Source organism: Gymnoscopelus braueri (assembly GCF_963280865.1).
Source record: "Gymnoscopelus braueri genome assembly, chromosome: 20".
In the NCBI taxonomy this organism is placed as follows: domain Eukaryota; kingdom Metazoa; phylum Chordata; class Actinopteri; order Myctophiformes; family Myctophidae; genus Gymnoscopelus; species Gymnoscopelus braueri.
In genome coordinates this window covers 18,039,589-18,061,933 of record NC_137622.1, presented here as the reverse complement: position 1 = coordinate 18,061,933, position 22,345 = coordinate 18,039,589, and the positions used below count along the sequence as shown (strand labels likewise).

Below are 22,345 nucleotides of genomic sequence, written 5' to 3'. Positions count from 1 at the left end.
GAAATAATTGGCATAAGGATTATTGGCATAACGACTAACTTGGGGAGAAAAAGGAAAAAAAAAGAATAGGAAAAGCATGGAAGCTTTACATTTAGTACCACTGCTGTGTTGTGATTGGTAGGCCTATGTATCTTTGAAATGCTATCAAATATTTCCATCATCAAGGAACATTATAGGTAAACACATTGTTTACCTATGTTCGTACTTCATGCCACCCCTTTACAAGTCAGTGCCCCACTTGGGACACGCCACTGGATGGTTGACCAAGCATGTGACTTGCTGACAGGGATCAATGACTCTCTTGGTGTGTGTGTGTGTGTGTGTGCGCAGCACACACACACCAAGAGAGTATGGTTGGAGTACAGTGTGTGGTTGGAGGGGCGGTCACATACAGGGAGACAGAAAGAGAGATAGGCATCGCTACCGCTAGTGCAGGATTATTCACAACACCGTACGCAGTCAACCTAAAGAATGCTGAATGTTTTAAGAGATGGGGTGGGTGAACAGAGACGGAGAAAAAGTGTGCTTGTATTTGTGAATGACTCATTTTCTGTGTGTGTTCTGTTCTCTAGTTGTTCCATGTGTGTACACATATAATACAACAAACTCATTCACACATGCAGACATACACACACAATACAAATGCATACACATGTACAGACACAGTACACAAGCAATACATATACATATCATTCTCACACACACACACACACACACACACACACACACACACACACACACACACACACACACACACACACACACACACACACACACACACACACACACACACACACACACACACACACACACACACACACACACACACACACACACACACACTGGCTGTTCTTTCACATTGTCTGATAATCTATTGTACCCTTTCCCCAAAACAGGCAGTCCTGCAGTAGTTAACTGACTGGAGCAGCGAGTTTGGTTTTTCCACTGAATTATTCATGAGCCGAGGTGTGGAGCAGGACTCAGTTTGGATATGGAGCTGCACGGTTTTGTTTATGTTGTTTCTGAACTTATTTTTGTTTATGTGCAGAAATGCGTGGATGCACTTCGCCGGTGCTCGGGATGCACACACAGCTGCAAAGACTGCCAGGTGAACTAGGTGCATGTCGATACAGTCGAAGACTTCAGACATACAGAATAGGGGTTCAACAGTTAATTGAACTAATCAATAATCGATTATAAAACATATTTTGATTTGGCACCGTATGCATCTCCAAATTTCAATTTTCAAGGACACTTCGACCACTCCGGGATCAAACTGGGAACCTCGCGCTTCCCATCCGGCCGCTCTACTGGCCACTCTACCCCTGAGCCACTGCCGCCCCTATATCTTCGGTTATTGTCTCCGCCAGGCCGAAAGGCATGGCGAGAGAGTATGTTTTGCCCCCTGTCTGTCCGTCCGTCCGTGTGTGTGTCCGTCCGTCCGTCATTCTGTCTGTGGACAGCTAATCTCCGGCACCGTTGGCTTGCTCGCAGTGAAACTGTGCACACACACTCCCTGGATGCCACAGCAGAACCTCTGCCCCAAATTTTTCACATGGGCCTTTTATAGCGCCACCAGGAGGCCGATTTGTGCAAAACATATGTTTTTACAGTACTCCTACAGATTTTGTCCAAAACTCCCGCAAATCGGTACACAGTATCTCTATAGTCATTAAACGAAACGGGTCTTTCAGATTTGTCATATTCCATCCTGATTGGCTAAAAATGGCTTCCAAAGTTTGCAGGAGTGCTCCGTTTTGAACAAAATGCCTCAAATCATGAACACAGCATGCAATTTCCTTGAAATTTTGCACGCATATTTCCATTATGCCGAGGAAGAAATGCTACTTGAACATTTTCAAATCAGCCCCATGGTGGCGCTATAACAGGCCGATTCATGTTTTTACCCATAACTACACCGATCTGTGTAAAACTTTGTAAGCGCACTCCCTAGAGGTCAAGGAAAAACCTCTGTCCTGCATTTTTCACATCTGCCTTTTATAGCGCCACCAAGAGGCCGACTTATGTAAAACACATTTTTTCATATTACTTCTTCCGATTTTATCAAAATTTCACGCAAATCAGTACACATGATCTCTATAGTCATGTGATCAAGACGGATGTGTTGGATTTTTCATATTCCATCATGATTGGCTACGATTGACATCTAAAGTTTGCAGTAGTGGCTTGTTTTGAACAAAATGCCGCAAATCATGAACGCAGCGTCCGATTACGGTCAAACTTTGCACGCACATTCACACTATGTTGAGGAGCAAATGTCACCCAAAACACATTGGCCTATTATAGCGCCACCAGGAGGCCACAATAACCTACCTGACCTGGCGGAGACCTGTGCTCCGAGGAGCACTTTTTCTAGTTTTCAATATTTTTGTGCGATATTGTCATATGATGATCTGATCTCACAAAACACGTTGTGAGCCCGTAGATCTTCTATTTTTGCTATAAGAAATTAAAAATACTTTTAGATTTTAAACTATTCTTTTGTTGATATCGAAAAAAATGATTACTTTATCCTGGCTCCGACCTTTACCACCTACGATCAACCAATGGCATGAGAGGATCTTGAAAATGTATATAATGGAAAAAATGACTGCTAAACTCCAGATGAAGTACGAGGTGTTCCTAAAAAATTGGGCCCCTGTAATAGGGTACTTTAACCTCCCTATATGAAAGTATATGTCTGTGTGTTTTTGTGTAAGGGTATATGCCATGTTAACTTTGTGTGATATTTATGTACATTTTGTTTCCAAGTGAATGTCCTGATATTTAATTTGAATTAATCTGTTTAATATGTCTGCCGAATTGTCCTGTTTTTTTTCTTTTCTGTTTTGTTTTTCTCTTTGTTTTTTCTTCTTGTGTTTGTTTGCTGGGAAAAAAATGTATACAATGTGAAATTTCTCTGCGAAAACCAAATAAACGCCTTTGTTCTATAGATTTTAAACTATAATGACATGCCCAAAATCGGGACGGCAGATTGAAAGTGGCTAAGTCTGTCTGTGGGTTTTATAAATACTTAACCAATGACAAATATTAACAAGAGTAGTAACTAAATAATAACTACATTGGATCAATTGGAACACAGGTTCCATTTCCTGAAGTAACGGTCTTGAACTCATGAGTCATGACTGAAACAGAAGTAGACGAAAGACAAACATGATGTTATCTAAAGCCCAGTTCACACAAATGATTCGCGATGCAACAAAACCATTGTAATACGTTAAAGAGAGAAATTGCAGCGGTCTGAATTGCCCTGTTGCAGGTCGGCACAGTTTGGGCATTCTGCTATGCAAGTGGTTGCAAGTGGTTGCATATGGTTGCAACTCATTTGCATTGCGAATCATTGGTGTGGACTAGCCTTAACAAGCAGATGCCAGTTGTACTTCAGGGCCTGCGATATCTTGATGAAGAAGTAGAGCACATGGTAGCATCAGAAACACATCTACTGTATATGTTTACGGTACACTAAGCCCTGCAATTTTCAAAAAGAGTAGATCTACAAGCTCACAACTTTTTCCGCATATAATGACATTCCCAGAATAGGGTCACCAGGTTGAAAGTGGTTCGTGGTAATTAAGTATATTTATAAGATTATGTACAGATGCTGGGATGCGATCAAGCAAGCCTCAAATATATTACAAGATTACAGGCCATCAAACTCACCTAAAAGCTTACATTTCACAAACAAGTCAAACTCTTGGTAAACATGCATAAAGACTTATAACAAATGGTAAATAAGGTGTATAATTCTTGAACATTTATACGGTCTGATAAAACTGTGGCGACGTCGGTATCTCTTTAAGAACGGCAGCAGGAAACTGCCCTGCGTCTGGGCAGTCTATTGTTGTTTACTGCTGTGGTTCCTCAGGTGTGGAACCCGACGACGCAGGCCGCTCTGCACATGAATAAGTCATCAGCTCTGTTTTACTTTATGTTGGTTGTTTTGGACAACTCTGGATGCTCAAAGTTTTCCAAAGCAACAGCAGCTAGTGGAACAATGGAGCTATGGGTCTTCTTAACCCATGTAGACCTGAGGCCGATTCTAAAAACGCTTAAAAAAAAAAAAAAAAAAGAAACTTAAAACATGTATTCAAAAATATTAAATAACAAAAAAATGTTTGTTGCTATATACTGCACATAACAACAACTACCCCAAAAGGGATTCCCGGATTGAAAGGTATATGCTATATACTGCACATAACAACAACTACCCCAAAAGGGATTCCCAGATTGAAAGGTATATAGTAGTTATGTATAGGGGTTCCCGCCCGGTCTAACTGGGTTAACACAGACATATTACATTGTCAGTATATTCTGGTCAGCAGTTGGGAGGGCATGAATATAAAAAAGAAAAAGGAGAAGACAGACCACAAACATTACATTAGAGTATAGATCATGTAAACACATACACACACATATAGACAGATACACACCACATATATAAACAAAACACTTAACACACGCACACGCACACACACACACACACACACACACACACACACACATGCTCAGACACATCTGCGGTTTCGGCGCTTTCAGATGTCTGGGTGTTCTTGCAATGCCAGCAGATACCTGTATAACACTCAGAGGCGCAGGTACACAATAGCAGGAGGATCAATGTTTAAACAGCTCCTTAATGAAAAAGGCCCACATGATGCACGCACATACAATATCTGGGAGATTATATCAATGTTTAACAGCTGCCCAATAAAAAGTCAACAATAGAAAAAGAACAGCTAGATCTCAGCGAGGCTCATATTCCAGAAGCAGTGACATGCATCATTTATGCTGGTCGAGTGGCCGTGTTATTATCATTTCTTCCAGAAAGGACAGAGGGTAGACAGCGGGGGTGTTGTTGGTTCAAATTGAAGATTTTATCCAGCGTGCAACTTAATTTGTAGGCCTGCGCTTTCTACACAGCAGAACAATAGCTTATTTAGGAGGCTGTCTGAAAACACATTTTCTTCAAAGGGGAAAAATACCTGTGGTGATTTAGAACTTGCAGCAGTGAGTAATTTCAGTATTCTTTTGCAGATATGGTAGAGCACTACTTCCAACTATGAGTTTGGTAGAGGCTTTCAAATAGATGCATTAGGCACAATCCTTTAAATCCTTTTTAGATATTTAGCCTATGCCAATGTTATTTTGGGCTTTTGGCCAATGCACTCTGCACTGTGTGCCACAAGTAAAGTTGATTATATGAGAGCTAAAGCTGGCGGCTGGCCCCTAATGTTTTTGTTCGACTTTCAAAATCCAAGAGGGTTTATAAAGGGTGTGTTACATATTGAAAGCAATTACTTTTGTCTTGTTTTTTAGTCCTCGTTCAGGGCTCTGATAACCTCAGGGGGGAAATAGCTCCTGCTGAGTCGCTTCATTGTGCCCTTGAGACACCTCACTTGCCTGTCTGCATCAGCACTAACTGTCCGTTACTGGGGTGATGTTTATCATTCAGAATCCCTTTTGCTCTGCTTAAACACATGCTGTCGAATGAAGTTGTTTTGACTCTTGTAGATGTTCATTAGGTAACTAGTTTGAGTTTCAAGCAGCTTCTGAAGCCGTCTTTACTGACTAGATATGGGCACTACAATTTGGCTAAATATTACCCTGGGTAATGGTTAATTTCATTGAGCCTCCATCAGCTCATCAGTGTGTGTGTGTGTGTGTGTGTGTGTGTGTCGATGCCTTTTATTGAGGTTTGTTTAATCCATTTCTTCTGCACTGTTATTTTATTCTCTTATCTTTATGTTTTATTTTCTAGCTCATCTTCCTCCTTTTATATTCATTTTACACCGTCTTATTTCTCTGTAACTTAATGCTAATGTTTTGTGTGAAGCACTTTGAGAAGTGATGTTGTTCACGTCCGAACGCAGTGTAGAGGTGTTTTTCCTGCATGTAATGGCTGTAAAGGCGCTTCGTCATTACTGCATTGGGCTATTTTATAGTTTTTTGTTTTGTTTATTTTGCTGGTGAAAATGACAGGAGAGCACATGGTATGTAATATAAAATGTACGCTTATCATAAACACAATAATAATTGTTAGTTAACATAATTGAATGTCTTCCATGCTATGTGTTCAGAGACTTCTGAAGAAACTTTTCAGTCACTTCAGCTTTGCAAGGGGGAGGGAGCAGTCCAATAGAAACCAAATGTTACGTCACCTATAAAGGCAGGTTTGGTTTTAAACCACAGGCCAAGTCTGGTAAAGTGCGGTAAACCGAGAAACCAATGGGATACGTTGCTTTTTCACTGCGGTATGAAGTATTCCATACCATCACAGACTACTTCCACACTGTACGATTTTGTCTTTATACAATCATTACACTACACGATGTGCGACGTGAAATGGTAAAATTGTGATATTGACAATAGTCATAGCACCAGCCACACAGCAAGAACGTGGGCCCAAGGTTTTAGACACTATCAGAACTCCATCGTAGACTACGAATGCGTGGATAGGCTTGTAGGCTGCCATCCTTGACCCTTATACACTGAACGACCAGAGCCGACAAGAAAATGTGCGACCTTTATGTGACTCCATTGACACAACTGATATCGTACAGTGTATGCTCACTCTAAACCACACGACAACAGTCAAGAAGAAGTCATATTGATGACACCACTCCTGCCCAAATATTTGAGGAATGGCGTGACGATGGCTGTGAGATTATGAATTCACCAAATGCAATAAATATTCAGACAAAATAAATATTTGCAATATGTGAACAATATTTGGGAATTTAGTCAATTCTACATCCGTGGCCAACTGGCTGCATGCACAAACACTCTTCTAGACAGCTTGCCCCTAGTAGCCCCAGCGTAAACAAATAAATGTTTATACTGGGTTATTGTCCAAGGTGAATGCAAAGAAACTAAACAGGAGCTTATCAGCATTTTCATTGTCTCCTACTCTAAACTACTGAGCACCTGACTTAATTACAGGGTGCCTTGCTTAAAGGCAAAGGCGATCCAATCTCACCCAGGTGCTGGACATACAGAGATTCAACAAAAAAACAATAAAGTCTGCCTTGCTTAAGAGCACCTCATTATTTGTTGAGGGAGTAGAGAGCATTTCGCAACTGCCAGCAAAATGACATCTTTCTTCAGGGCACTTCGACATGTTTGACCCAGTGACCAGTCAGTTATGAGTTCACTTCTCCAACTTGTATTCAATAACTTCCTCAAAAATCAAACAAACCACTTTGGAATATGGTCAGCAGAAATGTCTAGTATATCGTGAGTCAAGCTCCAGATACTGAGAAGACATGTAGAAAGTGTCAATCAGGCGTTAATCCCAACTAGTGGGTTGGTTTAGCACTAACAACAGCCAAAAGTAACCAGATCCATGGGGGTGTGGAGGAGGGAAATTAGTCTATTCAGCCCCTGAAACCAATGATACAGCTAGAACAAGGATACCTGGCACATAGAGCCCCTACACACACACACACACATGCACGCACGCACGCACACACACACGCACACACACACGCACACACGCACGCACGCACACACGCACGCACGGGTGAGAATGCTAGTTAACTGTTGACTGTTAGCCTGAATTAGTCTATGTTTGAATTGTTTGTATTTGTCTAATATAGTTTGCTATAGATATTTGAAAAATGCCACTCATATGTCATATGCTGCAAACATCATGGGTTGACATACCGAGCTGATAATCACTGTCATGTGACCACTTAGCATCATTGCGGTTGCAAGGGTTAGTGAAGCCAGATTACGAAAACATATCCTAGGTAACTTACTTCATAGTACAGGCCTGTATTTTGAATCATGAATCATGATGGAGTATGACATTCCAAATAGCATATTTTTCATCTCCAGTCAAATGTGACTATAACTATAATTTATATGTAACAACAGGTAGCTTTTTGGTTGTTTCTTTGACCTCTGTTTTCTTCATTACTTTGTTCTCGTTCCAGCAGAGTGCCAGAATGCTTCGGACATGAAAAGGTAATGTTTGATCAAAGGCTGTGTTAGCATTGTCTTAGACACTTTGATGAATTAGCAGGCTTTAGTACTGACAAGAAGGCAGGGAGGGGGGGTTCAAGGAGAGGCCTTTTCATCTTTCATTTGATTTTCTTTCATTGCAGGCATGCATACCCAAACACACACATAGATACAAGGACACAGAGACACTAAGCCCAAAGTGACAGTGAACATGAACATGACACTTAAAGCAACCCGTATCACATAGCTATGGCATAACCCATATGTCGCACACGCACACGCGCACGCACTCTAGCTATCACTATCCCCCAGTATTGACCAAACCGTCAAGGAAATCCTCATGTTACCCATTTCCCAAAAGAAGACCTATATCCCCACCACCCCCTCCCTCGCTGTCTCCCCTAGTCCTCACACAAATAATGCATTTGCCAGCCTACATACACAAACACAAGCTCTTGCTTACGCACACACGCACACACACACACACACACGGCTCCTATTTCCAGTGTCTTCTTCTGAGGGTTCCTCAGCGGGACGTCCCATGGCGAAGGGGGAATATCGGTGTCTCCTCAAAACAGCAGAGTTACACAATACCCCTACTCTACTCATCTCAGGGATGGAACGCCAGAGAGAGAAAGAAGAGAAGGATGGTAAGAAAAGGGAGGTTGATAGGCAGTACGAGGTCAGTACCCCCCCCCCCCCCCCCCCACACACACACACACACACCATCTGACTTTCTCCATCTCCAAGTTGGCAGGGTGTGGATGAACGGGTGAGCCAGCAACCAGGGCAACACATGTTTATGGAGATTGACACTGTTCTACCAGTTCTACCTGCTAACACGTTTTAGGAGATACTTTGTCACTGAAGCTTAAATTAGGATTACGCACTTTTGGCCATGTCATTATATGAAAAAACTTCCAGAAAATACCAAGGTTTTCCCCAAATGTCCAAACATTTTTAAATAGTATACTAGCACATGTACAAGCTGTAGATCAGCCATTTAAATATAGGCATCAGTGGTTAATTGGGGATTTCAAAAATAGATACGAGCTTCATTCTGACAAAAGCGATTTTGCATTTCATCACTACAGGTGCTGAAGCAAAACAATACGCAGGGTGAGTTGCAGCATGCATGTGGACCCAGAAGATTGGACGTGGAGGCTATAGAGGGACACAAGTGAAACTGAGGCCATGAGAAGAAGCACGCCATGCAGTGCAGGTTGTGTGTTTGTGTTGTGTTTCAGGCCAGGGCGAAGCATGTGAAGACATGCTACAGATAACTTCCTGGCTCTGGGAGATGTAATTAAATCACATGAGCCATCTGTATATCTGTGCAGGCATCCTGTGTGTATTTGTGTGCGCGTGTGTGTACAGTATGTGTGCACGTGTCTGTGGCCTCTATGACTGTGTATGTGTGACCGACACAATGAGTGGAGAGAGAGAGAGAGAGAGAGAGGGGAAGGAGAGAGAAAGAGAGAATGGGTACTCATCTGTGACGTGACTGTGAAATTTGCAAATTGTCTGCATCTAATTTCCTTGACAGTCTGGTCATTATTGGGGGAAACCAAAATTTTACTACACCAAATTAAGAGAAATCTTACTTCACAATCACCTATACACATGCCGACAACACCTCCTGTAACAAAAGGCATCTCACATTGTTCTACAATTGTATTGATTTCTACTATAATTACTATTGTTACTTCATTGCTATTCTTTGCCATTTTGTCTTGTTGCTGCAGTTGTTGAGGAGTCGAAACTAAATAATATTCATAATATTTCAATATCGATAGTACCTCATACTTTAGATTATTCAGTTAGTATAAGCATAGAGCATATATAGAACCTACAATACTGTACAAGAACAAAATGTTTATGCTTATCTTTACTGACCAACATTTCATTCAAATAACAGTGAGTAGTGGCCTAAGGGTGGCACTGGAGGAAAGGCCATGGAATCTTCAAAATAGTAGCGTTCATCCTTCAGGGAACATGGATGCACTCAAGCTGGAATTTTGGCCTGTGGTTAGGGCTGGGTGCAATAACCGCAATACCGGCATACCGCAGTTGTGTAATTCATACCACGGTGTCGAGTTAATAACCGTGATTATTATTTAAAATTAATTATATGTTTTTTTTGTTGTTTTTTTTAATACACCTTTTTTTGGGAGATACCGCGATACTGCCATACCGTCGGTAAACAGTGTTTTATTACCACGATAAAAAAAAAATCCATACCGCCCAGCCCTATACCTGTGGTACGGTTAGTGTTATAGGAAAGGCCATGGGGTCCCCAGATTCAATAGGTTTCCACCTCTGGGGGGCATGGAGGTGCAAATTCCATTGCAACAGTTGTTTGATATATCTGTTAGGGAACCAAAGTGTTGGACGGATGGAAACACAGGCAGACAAATGGACGGACAGACAGATGGATGGACAGGCAGACGGACCAGCTGACATTACCATCCTTAGAGGCCTGCTACAGGTGGGGTTGAAAATGGGAAACAGGGGTTACGAGGAAAGGATGGAAGGCATTTGAGGACATGAAATTTCAAATGTCTGCCAGTGCCATCATGGGCCTTCATGCGACATGCGGTCAAGTGGAAAGACCTCATGTCGTTTTCATCCATATGTTCCTTGTCTAGTTGCGCCAATATTCCCTAGAGCACCAAGTCTCGGATCCTTGCGGTGATTACGGTTTGTTAATAGAGGTAATCTAAGAATATTCAACTAGTGCACTCACTGTTCATCACTTGCAAAACAATGCACATTTAAACCCTGTGAGCAAGTTCTGTATGTTCTGAAATCCCAGCAGCTGTAGAAGTGTGCTGTAGAAGTGTTCTCTGTATCTCTTGTTCATAAAGATTTGCTCTATATTCTGCTCTAGCAATACTTTTGGGTCCAAGGCCTTCTTCAATATTGCTGCACAAACAAGGCTGTTACTGCCTTGCCATTTGCCCTCTGCAAGCAAAAGGGTTTTTGCTTGAATGATGATTACTTATGGTGTGGTATTTGGCTACTACATATAAGAATACAGAAATACGCACAACAAATTTGCATTTTATGACAGCTGACCTGATCTTTGAAATGCCCATCCTCAGACGAGCTTTACAGCCACACCATCCAGTAGTCATGCAATATTTCCACAGACAAACTAATTTCTTCGTCAATTTCGTTTTCCAAATGTATATTTATGGGCGGAGACCCTGTTCCCCCTGCCCAATGGATATTACACTGGTATGTGGTAGTATGCTGCTGAGCAGTCAGTGTATTTCAGATTGAAACAGCCCCGGGTCCCGTTGGAATAAATGTATCAAACAGCCCCTCTGCAATCACGTTTAGCTGTTTGCTTGACTGAATTAATTTGCCCAAGTGCTGGCTGGGCTGCTGGCTTGTAGAGAGGCAGTGAGACGAGGAAACGGTCACAGGCAGACACACACACACACACACACACACACACACACACACACACACACACACACACACACACACACACACACACACACACACACACACACACACACACACACACACACACACACACACACACACACACACACACACACACACACACACACACACACACACACACACACACACACACACACACACACACACAGTTAATTACCATCAGTAAGAATCAATATGTGAGAGCACACTCAGGCACTCATGACGAACAGACAGGATGCAGCAAGCCACAGCACGCCTTCCTCAGGAACTTGGCGATAATGATGAGGATGAAGATGTACCGAAAGTAAGGCATGGCAGGAAACAGCCTTGGAAAGTGTCACTCTATGTAATGTGTGTATGTGTATTACTGTGTATGTGAATGTATCTGGTCTCCTGAAAAACAGAGGGAGCAGCTGGTGGGCCATGTGGCCCATAGGGCAGGAGCCTATCACCTGTTTCTGTAGCGTGAGGCAGCTTGATGTACAAGTACATCCCCTAGTCATGATGTAGAAGTACATCCCCTAGTCATGATGTACATGAAGTACACCCAAGCTAGTATGTCGCAGGGACTTACCCCCAATCCAAAAACAGAGGCAGCAGCTGGACATGTGCATAGAGGCTGTTGCACTGTGTGGAAAAAATACACGAATGCAAGAGAGAAAGTCCATCCTCTTAAAATGTAGTGTGTTGTGTATAATGTAGCTCAGCAGGTGCCATCCAGTTGTGTCCAACAACTAGTCTGTGGTCTGAGGTCTAGAGACCATTGTTCTGCTTTCAAGGTGTCAAATATGTGAGCAAAACAGGCCCTGCCAGATTTATCTGAAATTTGGCAGAAATCTGGTAGATTTGGCAGCCTTGGTGAGAGAAAGCTGATACAATTTTAGATGGAGAGAAAGTCAACTGTGGTCTGTTCAAAATATTTAAAATAGCCTATGCATTTAGGTCGAAACAGGAGCAACAGCAACACAGCAACAACTACACAACCTTTTGGTCGGAAACGTAACCCACTACGTGTGTGACACAGGATACTGTGGCTATAAATGGAGACTGTCAGGGCTCATGTCAGAATTGGGCTCTGAATCAAAACAAATAAAGAGTACACTTTGGTTTGTTTAAACAGTTCTATTGAACACTTGGCAGGGGCCGCGCAGCATCAATGTCAGCGATGCAACCTGAACCTGGCATGAACTTTCTAGCCATCACAGTCAGGACAAAGGATTCCGTATTGGCACAATTGAACGGGGCACGTCTTGGCTTGCAGAGTGACTTCAAAAGAAAAGTGGTACGGCCCCGAAATGCCTGCACTCAGTCAGTGCGTAGCAGGACTTTGGGACAATTGATATAAAAAATGATATTGTTAAGCAAGCATCTAAAACAGTCCACGTCTGGGGAATTGTGGATTGGAAACCGAGCCCTGGGACTATTTGTCAAGAGGATCATTCATGAAATGTTAATTCCCTCCAACAAGAGAGTGCAGGGTCCTTTCTGTGAGCCAAGTGCAGGAGAGACTACAACACTGTTGTTACTTTGTTTCAATCCAGCACACACACACACACACACACAATTAACTATCCTACCTGGTTCAGAGGCGACACAGGCTTTTCGCTGTCTCAGCAGCAGAGGCATAATGTGCACATTAAAACATAAGATGTCTTGTGTATCTATGTGCACGGCTGTGTATTCAGTGTAATGCATGGGGTGATGTGAAGCTGATCAAGAAAGCCGAGGCAGTGGAGATAATGCATGACAAATGTAAAGAGGCTGTCACTGATACAGGGACCGATGGTCTCTATCTATGAAGCCTCCAACACCCAAACGGAGCAGCAATCTCTCTCTCTAGATTAGGCTACCTCCAGCCCAGCACCACTGCGCACAGTGCACACCACACCACAAGACATTCACACAATCTCCAGCCGAATGAGCAAGATACAGTATACAGCAGGGGTCTTCAGCAGGGGGTCCTCAGACTTACTACAGGGGGGGCCACCAAATCTTTGTGTGATAGCATCCCCAATCTGAGGAGAACTTTAGCCAAAAATAGCAGATCTACAAGGCACAAGCTCATTTTTTTTGGCAAATACGTTTGGTGTAGAGGGAAAAAAAGAGCAGACCAAGTACATAGTGAAAGGTAAAGTTTACTAGTAGGTAAGTATCGGCGGTTAAATGTCTGAAAATACATATTAACATGAATCCAACAAAATGCTACCCAACACAGATGATGATAGTGCTGTCAAAAAATATATATATGAAGCTATCTATGAAAACGTTTAATCTGCGACATAATTTTAGACAATATGTAGAGGGGGTCCCTGCTTCATCTCTCTCTCAGCTAGGGGGTCCTGAAAAAACGTTGAAGACCCCTGGTATACAGTATATGCCGCCTGTTCGCACACCCCCCCGGTACCGGCCCGAACACACACACACACACACACACACACACACACACACACACACACACACACACACACACACACACACACACACACACACACACACACACACACACACACACACACACACATACACACAGGCAGGCTTGCTTACCTTTAGAGCTGCTGAATGCGGTGTACCACAGAGAGAGAGCGAGATGAGTCCACATAGACCGAACAATAAGACCGTTAGGAAGGTGCCATTTCGGAGCCTCATCTCCGGGTCCCCGGGCTCATGTCCGCACCGAGGTATAGCGGGGTGGCTGGGCTCGCGTTTGCACGTTTAGCAGCAGACAGACAGACAGAACAGACAGACTGGCAGGCAGTGGCAGCGGTCGAGTTGTGACTCTTCACGCCTGGCTGTCGGAGTGACTGGAGGACTGAGCGTGTTTGTTATTGCGCGGCGCTGGAGCAGCAGCAGCACTCGCTCGTACGTACGGTACGGGGAGCGTTGTCAGGGAGAAGGGGGGCGCAGTGTTGTTGGTAGACCTCTCTCTCTCTCTCTCATCTCTCTCTCTCTCACTCATCTCTCTCTCTCTCTCTCTCCCCCCCCCCCTCTCTCTCTCTCTCTCTCTCTCTCTCTCTCCCCCCCCCCCCTCTCTCTCTCCTCTCCTCTCCCCCCTCTCTCTCTCTCTCTCTCTCTCTCCCCCTCTCTCTCTCTATCTCTCTCTCTCTCTCTCTCTCTCTATCTCTCTCTCTCATCTCTCTCTCTCTCTCGTCTCTCTCTCTCCCTCTTCACCTCTCTCTTCTCTCTCTCTCTCATCTCTCTCTCTCTCTCTCTCTCTCTCTCTCTCTCTCCCCCCCTCTCTCTCTCAATGATATATTCGAGTGGGCGTTAGATTATGATGCATCATGATCATGCATGAGCCTCGCCAGCAGGCTATATTTTCATATTTACACTAAAGCATACCAGCCTGCATGGCAGCCTATATGCCTCAATCGGCTTACATCATGTTGTGCTGTTGTGACGGCTCGCTGCTGAATCATGATTTCAAAATTGGCTGAAATCTGAATATAGAACCATAAGAACCACATGGCTTACTTGTGTATACAATTTAAATGTCTTTAAATATAAAGTTAGGGGAAATGTCCCGGCCATAATTATAAAAACACCATTCAGCACTTATATGCTTTTTACTTAATTTATAATAATAATAATGATAATATTAATATATTGTTATTATTATTAGTGATGATAGTAGAAGCCTAGTAGTAGCAGCAGCAGCAGCAGGCTGTGCATCAGTCACATCACATTATATTCATTGTAGTAGACTAGTAACACACAATATCTAAAAAATATATACTATTGTCATGTGGTCCATTTTCATATTCACCAAAAAATTTGGCGGTCTATCATTGTGTGAATTGATCCAGCATTATAAAAGCCAACAGGCTACATTTGCCTATATATCTAGGTTGATCTCTTCTCTTCATCAATGTCTCTCTTCCCGCTCCATGTTTTCAGTTATATGCCTATATCCAAAAGATAATTATGGTATGACCCTAAAAACATCATGGAATTCACATTTTAGACCATATGGGTCTTCAACAGGGGGTCCTAGGGGGTCCTCAGAGTTATTACAGGGGGGCCATCCAATCTTTGTGTGATAGGAACTTTTTTTTTGTACATTAACCTTGAACCCTCCCTATTCTGAGGGGGACAAGCTGAAAATAGCAGATCTACACGCTCACAACGCCTCACGCTGTGAGCTTGTAGATCGGATATTTCCGGGAAAGAGGTTCGGTGTAGGGGGGGAAAGTTTTCTAAGTATTGAGGGTTTACGTGATAACTATCGGAAAATACATAAACATGAATCCAGCACAACGCTACATATTGACAGTGCTGTCAAACAAGTTTATGAAGCTGTCTATGAAATCTATGAAAAAGTTTAAACAATATATGTAGGCTATTTCAGAGGTCCCTGCTTCATCTCTCTCTCACCTAAGGGGTCCTTGGACTGAAAAACGTTGATGACCCCTGTTTTAGACATGAGCCTATCCAGTGCATTGTGACCTATAAAACAGCATTTAGTGTTCAGTGTCTGGTGAATAATAGGCATAATGTGGAGATTGGACATGTGACTTTTTGGATACATAATTGTCTAAAAGCGGCTAGTTCATTCATCCTGTTAATCACATGGGCCAAATAGGCATGGGTTTCCTCTCTCTCAGTCTCAGTTATGTCAGGTCTAAACATACAAAGTCCTCCAATTGGTGGAAGAAAATAAATAAATAAATGAATAGATAGGCTACCGTTGTTTACCTGTTTAACCATATACCCTTTTATACTGGCAAAGTGTTCCTCTGCTGCTGCTCTAGTGCACTGCCATTTTTGCTGTGAGCCAAACAGCAGTGGATATAGTAGCTACAGTGACCCCTACTGGTGTACTGTAGACGAGTCTTCAAGCAAGTGATATTCAGAACGAAACATTTACTTGAGTAGCCTACTTAAGTACATTTTTGAGTAACTACTTTACTTGAGCATTTGTATTTTTGGATAGCCTACATATGACTTTCACTGCAGTAGCCTACATTTAAAAGACAAATATTGTAGGCCTACTTGGAAGGGAGTAGCTTGAGCTTAATGAAAGTAGGCCTACCTGCGTTCTTTAACAATTACTGGGAAATCTGATTTAGGCTATTTATTGAAATGTAAATTTTTTAATAATTATTTGCATTCCATTCATGACATGTCCAAACAGTAGGCTATCAGCATGCCGCTGATATTGTCATCATTGTAAGTAGGCCTAACACCTGTCACCTTGTTATTTTGTCAATTGGCTGCCATGAAAAAGGTCTATAATGCAATTATTTATTCAAAACCAGCGTAGAAAAGTAATAGTTCAATTTCTTACCTTGCCTTCTGCATGTAAAGTGTCCAATAGCCTACATAGGCCTACTTCAGCAACCGCTGAACAAAGATCAGCAGTTTCCCGATGTCTGAAGCCCAATAACTCAGATATAGTCATATCACTAGCTACCGAATTCATATATTATACCTCGTAATCTACATAGCAGGCATCATGGTGGTATAGCCTCTCTCTCCCAAAAGAACTCTCACAGTCACAAGCTTAATGTCACTATAGTGCCACGTCGAATTTAGTTGATTTTGTCTTCATCCATCCAAGTTTTTTTTTTTTTTAAGAAAACGTTGAAATCAGAGAAAACTTTTAAAATGAAATTCACCTTTTCTTCTTCCATTATGTTTTTTCCTTTCATTTTGGAAGAACTGCGTCAGTCTCTGCACCAAAGAACAAGTTACATGACTGACGCCAGGTTAAGCTGCTGAGCGTCACATAATTTGAAAATAACCGCCATAATTAGCCAGCTATAAACTGATTGGACAAACCGCATGTGATGTCTCAGATTATAATGCAATGAAAATAAAATAAAACGTAAATAGTATTTATTTTTTAAATACTAATTAATGTATTAATTATATCTTTCAGACAGTCTGTGCTTCTTTGCTATTTTCATTCATTTATTCTTATTTTATGTTATATAGGCTATTTAATATTTACCATAAAGCTTTTTCAGCATAATATTCAGTGACCATTCTGGTGGGGATACATTCTTTTTTTTTATTAAGCTGCAGCAGCAGTGGTGTGGTGGGCACATATAGCCTATAATTACTTGAATAGGCTACTTAAGACATTTAGTTTTTGAGTATCTGCACTTAAATTGAGTATTTGTATTTTTGGACTACAAGTGGACATTTTTGGACACTTATGACATTAACTTATAACCTTTGACTCCACTTCATAGGAAGGGAAAAAGTATGCATTAACCAAATAAAATACAGTGAAAATAGCAGATCTACACGTTCACAATTCACAACGACGAGTAGTGATCTTGTAGATCTACTATTCACTATTATTTATATTTTTCGAAAACGTATGGAAAATCTAAATTTTAATACAGCAATGCATTGTTTTAAAAAAAAGAATGTAGATGTACTTTTGCATACTTTTTTCTTGAAACTTTTTCAAGAAAAAGAAGGTGAGAAGTTAGGCAAGGCAATGAGACGCAGGCAAGGCTAGAGGCCGCAGCAGATCACTTGAATGCCTACCAAAAGCTCATGTTGATGTTGAAAAGCTAGCAAGCCTCACTGTGATATAAAAGCCTGATTCATACTTTGTCGCACGAAAGCTCACAACACGTCACATCACGTTGTAAGCTGCCTTGTAGGCCAAAAACATCTGTTTCGGCGCATGACACCCTCGTACTATGGTGCATGAATTAGGCATAAGGGGAACAAGGGGGTCTACGATTCTAGTGACAAGGAGGGACAAGATCAGAAATGACTACATTAGGTGAGGGGTACATTGGGAGAAGGATGCTGAAGATGGAGCTGCCAGGCAAGAGGAGAAAAGGAAGGCCAAAGAGGTTTATGGATGCAATGAGAGCGAACATGCAGGTGGCTGGAGTGATGCATGTTGAGGCAGATACAGCCCTGGCTTAACGGAAGGGCTTTAGGTGCTGAAGCACAGGGCACCAACCTGGGGGGGGGCACCAACCTGGGGGGGGGGCACCAACCTGGGGGGGGGAACCAAACGGCGTGGAGAAAGTGAAAGAAGACAGAACTATCGCCGAAAAGCGCAGAAATTTAGAAGCAGCAGCTGCTGAAGGAGCGTTAAAACAGTGCTATAAAACAGCTAAAACATCATTTTTTGGTGCCCCCCCCCGCTGACAAAATGGTCCCGGGGGGCACCAAACCGGGTCCAAGCACTGGGCACCACGAAGGCTTAAGCCGGCCCTGGGCAGACAACATGAAGCAGATGGAAACAGATGATCCGCTGTGGTGGCCCCTGATGGGAATTAGCCGAAAGAAGAAGGAACATGGGGTCTAAGCACAGAATGCAAGTTGGATGACTTTACTTTCCCAGTTTGTACAATCCAGCTGATAAGACTTTACTTCATCATCCTACAGAAACTCTCAATCAGTGACACTGATTTCCCCAATCTCCCTATACACATTAGTGCACGCACGCTGTGCCATTAATAGATGTGTAGGCCCATGTGTTGCCTATTCAAAGTACACGCCATTGTGAAGATGCTACTTAAAGGCTAGAGGTCTGTATGTTCCTTGTTCATTGAGTATTATTAATGCTCCACTAGATTATCATTAATACAATATGCCTATTCATGATAATGTATAATTAATACTGCTGTATTAATGATAAAAAATTATATCAGACTTAAAGGTAGGGTAAGTGATTTGCAATTATTCAAATAATTGCAAAATGGGTCTATGTTCTGATAGTGCTCGTTACATGGAGTGTCCTGTCCATGTAAGGAGTCTCCAGCTCTTTATTAAACAGAAAATGCATTTTCAGTGCTCTCTCCTGATTGGCTTAAAATGTGTCACCTACCTGAAAATGTTCTATGTTCTGTTTACTAAAGAGCTGGAGAGACCCCTGTGACCAAACAAACGCTCTGTAGCAATGATTACTATCATAATATAGTACTTTAACCTTTTTAACAAAAATAAATAAAAAATACAAATAAAATCACTTACCCTACCTTTAATTACTACCAACAAATTGTTTGTTGAAACAAATTGTCAGACGCCTCTCCACCTTAAAGAACCACTTTACTCATTTTAACCTATAATTGGTCCGGACTCCCCACTAATACTCATTATAAGATGGCACCCTTTCTGTCTGCTCAATCTCAAAGGAGGGGCTATAGACAGTTCAGAAACCTGCCAATCAGTGACATCATCAGTGGCACTATAGGCAGGTTTGTTCATGTCAAATAAACAAACAAATATATAAATATATAAATATATAAATATGTAAATATGTAAATATATAAATATATAAATATATAAATATATAAATATATAAATATATAAATATATATGGCCTATATTTATCTATTTAATATACACATAGTGTATTTAAAGAAACACTATAACATTATAGGCTATGGCAAGGAATACAATTGGAACATAACATACATCTTTAAGTTACTATGTTGCTTGAAATTAATGCCTTGCTCAAGCAGTTTTGTATAGGCTACCAGCAACCCTCAAGCTGATATGAATTTGAGTGTATGCAGTAAAATTCGGGGGTGATTCTCCAGAGTGATACTCTGAAAGTGTAACAAATTACACTTTCAGAGTTAATACTCCTGATTTGTCTGTGTGCTGATGCTCTATCTCATGCAGGAGTCATCACCATGCAGGCTTGTGATGGTCATTTTCGTCAGACTGATATGATATGATATGATATGATATGATATGATATTATATATAGATAGATAGATAGATAGATAGATGGATAGATAGATAGATAGTGTTAATCCTGCTGTTGTTTTAGAACAATATCAAGTATTCTGTTTTAATAGAATTACAAAAATACTGAAAGTAAACCGAGATGGCACCAGTAATAAATACTATGGAACAAATGTAAACTATTTAAAGACTTGTTTTCATTGTTCTAGACTGACATCTAGTGGCAATTTAACATAATTACACTAACATGTACCCGAATGACTCATTTGACTTGATTGATTGATTGATGTACTTTATTTAAGACATGAGAACAACAGTACATGGAAGTACAAATTCACAATACAAGGTCTACTAAACTGGAAGACTCATTACTGAGCTTGTTTAAGATGAGATCCCCATGCACACAAATCATGATGACATATAAGAGACATACAGATATACACACTACTATACAGAATGTCATACAATCAGCTTACAGGTTACTGGTATGAAGAGTGAAAAATGTGTACAAGAGAAGAAAAAGAAAAGGGGGGGGTAGGGGGTAGGTTAAAGGGGTAGTTCACCCCCAAAATAACTTTTTTTCTATTGATTACTCACCCCATGGAGCCTTGAATTCATGGATATTTTTTTGTTTTTGTCGCATTCCTTCCTTTATTATTTGATTATAATAAATTTGTCCCCATTGATTCCGGTAGGAGACACAAATGCATTTGTGTCTCCTACCGGAATCAATGGGGACAAATTTATTAAAATCAAATTATTGGCTTAGGAATGTGACAAAAACTAAAAAATATCTATGAATTCAAGGCTCCAGGTGGTGAGGAATCAATAGAAAAAAAGTTATTTTGGGGGTGAACTACCCCTTTAAGACAGGGGCCATTTTTGAATTGCAGCCTCCTGAAGGTGTATCTTTAGGGCAGTTTTGAAAGTGAGTAGGGTTTTACACTCCTTTACTCCTTTTGGTAGGGCATTGATTTCATTTTTGATGAATAGCATGAGAACGAGTTCATTCCCTTTGTTGAGCCAAATCTGTGTTGAACATGATTCGTGGAGCTGCCTCTGGTGATATGATCGTGGACTTCATTAACATTTTGGAAGTATTTTGACAAATACAGGGGGTTCCCTGTATTTGCAGCAAATGTCAACAAATTGTAACTGCTCTAGAAATAAAAACAATATTGACATTTGTATTGGCTTTGTGGCTTTCCTACTATTTCCTCCTCCCATTCTCTCCTGCTCTTCCTTCTCCTCCATGGCTCTTCTACTCTCCTCTCCATGATAGAATATGCTGCAGGCAGTCACTAGATGTCAGTGTGTGACAAATACATATTAATTTGTAGGGGTCCTTGACATGAAAATGTTTGAGAGACACTGGTTTAAACAAGTTAAAACGACATTAGGAAGCAAGCCCAAATAAGCAACTACACTTTAACAAGCCCAAAAAAACACAACCTGCAACTTCCAATATTCACAAGAAACTTTACAGAAAAACAAGCCCGCTTATAATAAGCAGACATGGCAACGCTGCTCGAGGTTCAGCAATGTGAAAGCATGAGAACGAAGCTGTGCTGTCCATGTTGTTGCTAGCCTGGTAAACCCTCCCTCCGGAAATCTCAATTCCATTTCATTTCAGGAGTGAGTCTGGCCTGATCCGCCTGTCTGCAATATTGGCTGTGCTGGAGTTGGGCGGGAGTAATACCGTTGACTGACAACCCCTTCAGCCAATGATAATTTTTCCCCTTCAGCCAATCAGCAGTTCACCAGTCTTAATGTGACGCGACGGGACTTTTGAGACAGCCATACCCAAAATGGGTTGCCTTATTCGGATAAAATGGTGTCACTGCCCGCCCCTACCGGTTCTCAAAATTTTTATTTTTAAATAGGCTTTGTCATGATTAATTGACCACATATATGAAGTTAAACAACTAAATTCTATCCAAACGATATCTTATAAGTAAATTCCGTGCCTCAAAATAGAAGTTAGAGAGCTTTTTTAAGTCAAAAAATAGCGGAGAATTGGCCGCACAAGAAAAAGATGGCTGCCGTTCGTGTTTTGGGCTCACTCGAACTCGCCACCTGATTGGCCAACGTAAGCTGTCAATCACAGAACAATGAGCGACGACGCTGATAGGCGCGGCCGTTTGGCATACACAGCCAATATTGCAGAGAGGCGGTTCATGCCAGACTCACTCCAGGAATCAAATAGAAATGAGATTTCCGGAGGGAGGGTTTACCAGGCTATGTT

General features: G+C 41.5%; 1 protein-coding gene across 1 annotated transcript in view; it reads right to left on the bottom strand.

Annotated features, from left to right (window-relative positions):
• Window positions 1–14,290, bottom strand: part of mgat4b (alpha-1,3-mannosyl-glycoprotein 4-beta-N-acetylglucosaminyltransferase B) — a 146,647-nt gene extending 132,357 nt beyond the window's left edge. Inside the window, 2 exon segments of the mRNA XM_080416885.1 lie at window positions 13,978–14,014; window positions 14,017–14,290. Coding sequence (XP_080273011.1) covers window positions 13,978–14,014; window positions 14,017–14,079 — 100 coding nt within the window. The 5' untranslated portion in view covers window positions 14,080–14,290.
• Between the last annotated feature and the right edge of the window lie 8,055 nt (window positions 14,291–22,345).